The sequence below is a fragment of the Phaethon lepturus genome, unplaced genomic scaffold, assembly GCF_000687285.1.
Source record: "Phaethon lepturus isolate BGI_N335 unplaced genomic scaffold, ASM68728v1 scaffold15483, whole genome shotgun sequence".
NCBI lineage: Eukaryota > Metazoa > Chordata > Aves > Phaethontiformes > Phaethontidae > Phaethon > Phaethon lepturus.
In genome coordinates this window covers 42,575-50,813 of record NW_010528516.1, presented here as the reverse complement: position 1 = coordinate 50,813, position 8,239 = coordinate 42,575, and the positions used below count along the sequence as shown (strand labels likewise).

The following is an 8,239-nucleotide window of genomic DNA, read 5'->3' as shown; positions in this document are numbered from 1 at the left end:
GTGAAGGGCTTGGTGGGGCTGGTGTGTGCCGCTCCACCGGCCCCGACGTGCCTGTTCGTCCGTGTCTCGCTTCGGCTCAAGGTGTCTTGTGTTTCAAAGCTTCCCAGCGCTGGCGTGAGGCCAGGCAAGCTTTCGGCAGACCGAGCTGTCCTGCCTCCAGGCTACAGAACCTGGAGTGAATCTCGCATGTTTAACGGAACAAAATTCCTTTCCAAGCCTTGTAAATATTTGATGGTCCATTTCTCTTTGTAGCAGACAACAGTTTCTATGATAAATAGATCAACTTTCTGTTTACTTGCTCTCAGCAGGGGCACTTACTTTAGTCAAAGTGAATCCCAGCGTTTGTCTCGCTATTCAGAAAGTTCTTTTGCCTTTGGAAAGGCAAGGATGCAAGGATTCGTACAGAGGAACTGTTACAGAAAAGCCAAATATCGTTGTTAGTGCAATGGAAAATGTCAGGTACAGCTTTCTGTTGAAAGTCCTGGAAACTAAAACAGAAAAAAAAAAATCCAAATTCTTTTATATCCACAGAACATGGAGTAAAAATTAATCATGGTCTAGTTCCGGAAAGAAAAATGTTGTAAATTATAATGTACGAGTCACCTTATTTGGGAATCCGATAGATTTTAATGAGGATGAAATTCTTTTCCTCCCTGTTTCCCAGACCCTGCCATAAGCCGGGAGGGGTGTGACGGCTGTTGGATGAATCATATGGACGTTTCTCCACTTTCCTTGAAACCAAGTGCTTCTAGAAATGAAAACTAAATAAAATTAGAAAGTCCAAATTTAAAAATAGTTCAAACCTTAGTTAGCTGCAGTGGACTATGACTGCATCTGAACTCAATACATCATGCTCTAGCCATTTCCCTGAGCTAATATATGCTGCTAGTGTGCTGTCACATTTTGGGACAGGCAATATTTTTTCTGGCAAAATGCACAGTAATTATTGGGGTGTTGCTGCCCCGGGATCCATATTTTGCAAACCGTGCTTCTATCGTTTGAGGGGGTTTTAACGCTCGTTTTGAGAGTTTATGGTAGTTTAAGCCCACAATTTTAGGTCCTATGTAATAAATCAAATAAATAATTTGTAAAATAGAAAATTAATAAATAATGTGGCCACCCTTAAAGCATGAATAGGATCAGGAGAGAACAGAAGGGATTGTCACACTGCCACTTCTCAGATGTTTAGGCTGGAAGTGACCACAGTGTCTCATACATCATGGGGCACCAGCACTGGCTATGTGGTGACTTTATGGTGGCAGCCTTGATATATGCCCGTCCTTTTCCCCTCCCTTTTTAGTAAAGTAAACACCTTTTTATTGCATTTGAATAATCTCCTGTAGTTTTTGCAGCTGAAACAGCAAGACACTGAGCTTGAGCTGATCCCAAATCTCATTAGCTGCTTTCACTGCCTTCCTCAGTAAAACGCAAACAGCAGCGTAGCTGGAGAAAGTCCGTCATAGTTTGAAATGAACATTTATTGAATGATTCAACCACCTGTGCTTGACACAAAGAATCCAGTTCCACACATGTTCATAACAGCTTCATTCATTTATGCTTGTAAAAGACAGGCTCAGTGTTTTGCAGGCAGCAGAAGGATCTGCTCCAGCAGCCTGTGAGGTTGTTGGTTTTTTTTTCTTTTCTGTACAATGGTCAAGAACAGCTTAGAAGAATAATTTTCAAATGAGAAATATGGCCTTTGAGATGCATTTCCAGACCTGCACGTGGTGTTCCCTTGTTCATTGCAAGTCAGCATTCTGGCGCATCGCTTGCTTTGCTCTTTTTCCCTGATAGTGCAACAAAGCTCTGAGAGATTTTTGTCTTACCTCTTCTTGGGCAACATCAGCAGATTTCCTGCTTAAAGTTCCAGGTGGGGCCAGATCTTGCTTATTGTTGCAAAGTCCCGGGCTCAGAGAAGGTTGTGCAGGTGTCACCTGCCCTGGAGAACCCTTTTTGCCAGCTTTGGTGATTATCCAGGAAAGGAAAGAGCAAGAGGAAAAAGGAAATATGAGGAGATAATATTTATCTCATAGGGCAAGAAATGATAAAAGGGAAATGGTGTGAGGTTCACAGGCTCAAAACAGATTGATAAGGAGCTGAGGAGGGACCCTGAGCAGAGCCCCACCAGAGCTCCTAAGGCATCGAGGGAGCTGGTGATGCTGCCAAGCAGACATCTGCCTGGACTTCTGCAGGGACCAGAGGGTGTAGAAAGTCTCCATAGTCGCTCCGTAGTGTGAACCTGTGCAGGGACCTGGGCTGAAGACTGGGTCATTCAGTCCACGTTTGTGAAGCATTTCCCCCTAGAGACAATCATTTTTCATCAGATCATTTCAGAGATACATTTGTACCTCAACCTTATAACAGTTGAGCTGGGAGGTGAATTTGGAGAAGAGCGAACAGCCAAGGAGGGAGTGAATTTATTGTAGCACTTGCCAGCAAAGAAACTGTCCTGCAATAACACCCAGAGCTTCCCTGTTCGCACAGCAGCCGTCCTGCAGTGAGGCAGCAGAAGCTTTGGTGGCCAAGGTGTGCTGTGGATATTGCAGTTTGGTGGGAGCTGTGCAGAGAGGGATGCTTTGTGCCTTCTTTCTGGCATGACTCTTCACTGAGACACCACCGTCTAATCTTCCCCAGAGAAGAATGAAATTGGTCAGTTTTCCAGAAACAGAGAACATATGGTGGCATCATTGGTCCAGACTGACTGTCCTCACCACAGTATGAGGCTCCTTTTTGCACCCTTCTTCCTTGCAAACCAAGCACCATTGGGCATCTTGGGTGGGAGACAGCTACGTGCTGCTGTGTTGCAGCTCCCTTCTGAGCTAATAGCCCTCAGGTCCTTTGTAGTCAGAGCCAACTGCCTTTTGCAACCGCTAGTTTTGGGTTTGGTCACTTGAGCTTCTCAGTTTCTGTTCTTGACAAGACACAAAGTGAAAAAAATACTCACCCTTTAAAGTTCTCTGCCGGGAAGCAGTACCAGCACTCTCTCTATTTCTCTATCTCTCCCTACCCCACCACCAAAGAAAGAAACCAGCTTTCCATCAGGCTGAAAATTGCAAAAACCCTTGCAGGTGCACACAGATCGTAGCCACCTTGTGCACGCCACAGAGAGGATGTCCACGTTGGAAGGGGAGATAAGAGATTAGCCGTGCTGGGTAGTCACTCAGAGGGTACAGATCTTAATGTGGGGCTTCTCCTGGGCATCAGGAGACACACACCAGGGTGTCATGGCCCAGCCCAACTCTGCAGACCCCAGCAGGAAGGTCCAGCTTGGAGTCGCTCCTGTCCCATTATGATAAGCAGGGCAAACTCCATCTCCTGCTCTACTGCTCCTGTCTGGACCTTGCAAAGCACCCACAGCCTCTCTGAATCAGAGACCTCTGGCAGACCTGTGGCTCTATTCCTCACCTCTGTGCGCTGTCTAATCTCGTGTGGAATTTTACCTCCTTTCTCGCCTGCAGCATTATCTGATTTACTGAGGTTATCGTGCAAACCTGTTCCCTTAACAGCTGCAGAAGAAGGCAGAACAGAACCACGAGGGCTTTGTGTTCCTACCTCCAGCATGTGGGTGGTCCTGCAGGAGGTCACAGAGGGACTGCAGGGACCCACTGTTCTTTCCATCCACTCCTCTCTGCCCAAGGCAGCTCCAGATGAGTTTTCAATTAGTTCTGACCTTCATTTCTGAGAGAGATTATTACAAACTGCAGCAAAGACAGCTGAATTTAATAAGCATTTGTCCAGATGAATAGGGGCTGGACCATTCCCTCCATTACACAAACTGCTGTGACCTCCCTGCCTTGTCAAACTTGTCAGCACATGTCTGTCCGTGGGGAAGGAGGTTGCATTCTCCAAATCACTCCTTGTCCATTAGCTGGCTGGCTGTCACCGTGTGTCACAGCTTTTGGGAGCAAGCATCCCACAGAAGAACAGAAGGATCTGGGTGGGATCTGTCCTCTCTAATGCCCAAAGGGTTTATTCCAAACTACCACCCTCAGATCTAGAAGTTCATTTAAGCTCAGCCCTAAGCCCTCACTTAGCTGAACTCCCATCAAGGGTTTGAGGTGCAGCTTTTCCAAATGGCTCCACTATCCTGCCCTGGCTTGTTCAGAGAGAAGCTTCCTTCTGGAGTAAGAGGGGACTACGTGCTGATGCTAAGTAACATCAACCGGCCAACGTGCTGTGGAAACACAGCCCTCTTCTGCACTCCAGCATCTGCTGAAACCTGCGAAGGTGTGGGCATTCCTCTTGCACTCTTGCCACTTGCCAGAGATCAAGGGCTTGGGATGACCCAAGCACCCATATGGCTTGTACTTCCCTTCATTAGGATTAGGAGCTAATCCGGTGTCGCATTTGATCCCCTCACTCAAGTTTCCCTTCTCCTAGTCCGTCTGTCTTTCTGCAGGTCTCTTTGGTGGAGAAAGTTTCCTAAAAGGGAATAGTTCATGCTGAACCCTGTGCTGCAGAATGGCAGAAAGGATGTAGCTGAGAAAAGACCTGCTGGTTTAGTCACCCTGGCTTTAAACGGGGTCACTGTCCTCTGCAAGTCACTGAGCTGTGATTAGAGAAGAAATGTAACCACAGCCCACAGATCAAACAGCCCCATGCAATTAATTTTAATTACATTTCAGGAAAGTGTCAGCCTGCTGGCTAATGTCGGTCTAGAGGCACAGATGACAAATCAGACTAGACTTTCCCCCTCATTAATTTACTTGAGAAACAAGGAAGGGAGATGAATGAGTGGAAGATTTCAGGTTTTCCTAGAGGACCCGATGCCAGATGGAGCCTGCTAGACATGTGAAAGACCCTCAGTCTCCTGGGCCTTGTCCAGAAGCCACACACACCAAACACTGGTGCCAGGCTTGGTGTCTGTGGCTTTGGCCAGGCTCGTGGACTTTGACCACCATCCAGGACTTGTTCTTCTCCCAGCTCAGTCCAGGCTGTGGGAACTAACGCATGACCTGAAACAGGCATCCACTCGGAATAGGAGCAATCAGGCTGGAGGGGTGTGGAATTGGGAACAGCTCCATTTGTTTAGTGAGAGATGCTGGGACCACTGGGACCTGGCAGGGAATGCTTCCTCGTGGGAAGGCTGGGACATGGGACATTTGCCATTAAATGAGTTCTGGGAAAGAGAGTCACGTCCTTGCCAGGCCTGAGATGTGCAGAACCACACTGGGCACCAGTGGCTGTGGAAATGTCCTTGCTAATCACAGCAACGGGGACCACCAACTAATGCTGGAAGGGTTGTACCTGGATCACCAGCCCGACCAAAGTGGTGTGGGAGATGGCTGACCACCTTGGTCTGCCAGCTCTGTCCTGCAACAAGTGAGAACAAGGGAAAGGACTGTTGCAGCCAAGGCTTCAGCCTAGAGCAGGAGTTGCTGCAGGCTGGGGAATGCCCGCTCACTGTCTGGGAACCCTCAAAATAGTAGCAGGCAGCACTGGATTGTTATCACAAGGAAGTGTTTTTCATGGCAGAAGCAAGGGGAAAATACATTGCGCTGGGTCCAACAGCCCAAGAGAAGAGAAGACACTGCCACTCCATGTGACCAAGTTCAAGGGCCTGTTGTACTGCTAATATTGGCACTGATGGCCAACCCTTGGTCACAAATGCAATCCAAGACAGATACTAATATCAGAGGAGGAACCTGAAGAATGGGGATCCCAGCCCCAGGATGCAGTTTTGTTGAATAACATGTTTAGTCCAGAACAGTTTATCTGTCCCCGCTGAGGGGGTGGGTCAGGTAGTGGAACTGTCAACATTTGCAGTGGTCTCCTGCAGACCACCTCCCCTCAGCCTGCTCCATCTCCCAGCTGGTGTGTTGGGTCAGTGGGGGAACCTGGCCCTGACATCTCTCGTCAGTGCAGAAACTCTCATGGGAGGAGGGAGACACCTGTAAATAATCCCATTTCCTCAGGAAGGTGAGGAAACATGTGATGAGGTGGGAGATCTCATCCTTTTTCTGTTCTGTGAATTCAGCCAGAATTTGCTGGGTCAGCTTGTCCTTCCTGCAGCGCAAGGAAAGCAGCTCCCAATGGAGAATCCGATGGAGAGGGATTGCCCACCTACTGCCCATTCCTGGCTCTCGGTCAGGCTGCCTATAGTACTTAGGAGTCTAAATGTGAGATCTAATACAGGGGAATGAGGTCTGGCCTACAGCCTTGATGTGCTCCAGACGTGAGGTGCTGCAGGACCTCATGAACTGGGAGGATGAGGCAGAACAGGAGGTCAGACTGGGACGTTGGACAGCCAGACAGTTCCATTGGGAACAGGCAGTCAGGACGTGACCAAGAGGATGGTGATAACACATTGTGAATGCATCTTCTCCTCTCCCTCTCTGCAGACCAGAGGATTGGGACATGTTTCTCTGCGCTGATCGGGGGCCGCTGTGCTGGGGACCTCCCTGGCCAGTACACCAAGATGCAGTGCTGCTGTGACTCGGGGCGTTGCTGGGCCATTGGTCAGACTCCAGAGATGTGTCCTGTCCGGGGGTCTGGTAAGTGCAACACAAGGGACTGCCCTGCTGCATGGCCAACTTGTGGCTCTGATGACCCTAGTGGTACCCCAGGCTTGCACAGACGTGGAGGCTCATCAACATAACACCCAGAGAAAGGTCACATGGGGATGCTGGCTCTTCTGCCTGGGTCTCATCTGAAGTTGAGCCAGATGAGTTCAGCCAAGGCAAGAATTTATCCGTTTCCTCCTACCCCTTCAGCTCTCTTTGGCTCCTACTGTAATTGAACCTTGGGGCCAAAAGAGGGTGAGCCCAGGCAGCAGGAGGCCTTGAGGAGGCAAAGCGCTGCAGATCTCTCTCTCCACCTCCCTTCTCTCATCACCAGCTCTGAGCAGGGCAGAGCTTTAGTGTGGGGCACCCTCCGATGTCCTGTCCTTTCCTGCACGAAGGGAGCCCGCGGTGCCAGCTGTCCCACGCACCCCGAGAAGCTGTTGCCAAACACCCTGGCAAGCTGTGTCTCATCATCTGCTCCAGAGCGGAGGGAGTTAAAGCCCTCCTCACCCATCTGCCCTGTTCCCATCAGCACCCACCCTCTTTGCTCCCTGCCAGTCCATCTCCATCCCTCCGTTCTCCACGCTCTGGCAGAGGCAGGAGGAGGATTCAGGCGCTCTTGGAAAAGCACTAAAAGGCAGCTGTTTTGTTTCAGATGAGTACCGCAGGCTTTGCATCGAAGGACTCCCAGTCGTGCCAGGGTTCCCTGGGAGCTTTCCAGGAATTCCTGGATTCGGGCCCAATGGTGTTGGGCCGGGACTCAACGGACCTGGAGGCATCGGACCAAATGGGGCAAATGGACAAGGCGGGATCCCAGGTCTGCCTGGAATGGGCCCAGGAAGTTCAAGCATTGGTAATTAAAATTACTTTCTGACTGTGCTGACCCAGTTTGGCTGCCTGTCTCAGAACACAGGCAGCGTGTCTGCCTGTGTGCCGGCCCGCTTCTCCGAGCCGTGCACACATGAGGAAAGCGCCCGTGCTCTTAGCCAGCTGCAAGGTTTATTTTGACACGGGGAGAGTGATGGGATGTGACACTAATGCTGTGCAAGATGCTGAGCCCAGAAGCAGATCAAACGGCGTCTGCTGGCAGAGCAAGGGAGCTGAAGCTGGCTCCAGTGCAGAATATCTTTCTAATTACCAAATAGGAATGAAGCTTTCACGTCACCGCCTCACTCACTGCCTCCCCAAAACAAGAATGTTTTTCCTACCACCTTGGGCACCCCTCTCATATGCATCCCATACAGCTCCTTCCTCGGGGCTGAAGCCTGTAAAAAATGCACTGGGTGTCAATGAATATTGATTCCTACCTTGCTTCTGAGAGGCTGTGCCATCTTGTGCGTGTCAGCGGGGTAGGGGCATGCCAGGTACCACAGCACCCTGCAGGGATTTCTGAGGCAGCTGAGCTTGCGTCTGCAGCCCCTGGGAGCATCGCTGATCCAGCGGTGTTTGTTCTTACCGACCCAGCTCCCTGGGGACAGCCAAGGGAAGGGAGCTGCAGTCCTCTGCCTGATGCTGTCTCTGCGCTTTCCAGGAACCGCCACTTTGAATCAGACCATTGACATCTGCAAGCATTTCACTAACCTCTGCCTGAACGGACGCTGCATCCCCACCCCGTCCAGCTACCGCTGCGAGTGCAACATGGGGTACAAGCAGGACGTGCGGGGAGAGTGCATTGGTGAGTAGGCTCTGCTGGACACACACACGGGTCAGCTCCCACCGTGCCCCCGTGCCTGCTC

At 50.2% G+C, this 8,239-nt stretch overlaps 1 protein-coding gene across 1 annotated transcript in view; it reads left to right on the top strand.

Moving 5' to 3' along the window:
- Positions 1 to 6,313: 6,313 nt before the first annotated feature.
- The window catches only part of LOC104618174 (fibrillin-2-like), a 42,402-nt gene continuing 40,476 nt past the window's right edge, over positions 6,314 to 8,239 (top strand). The window contains exons 1-3 of the mRNA XM_010283700.1: positions 6,314 to 6,494; positions 7,159 to 7,356; positions 8,035 to 8,178. Of these exons, the coding sequence (XP_010282002.1) occupies positions 6,314 to 6,494; positions 7,159 to 7,356; positions 8,035 to 8,178 (523 nt within the window). The remainder of the gene's footprint in view (positions 6,495 to 7,158; positions 7,357 to 8,034; positions 8,179 to 8,239) is intronic.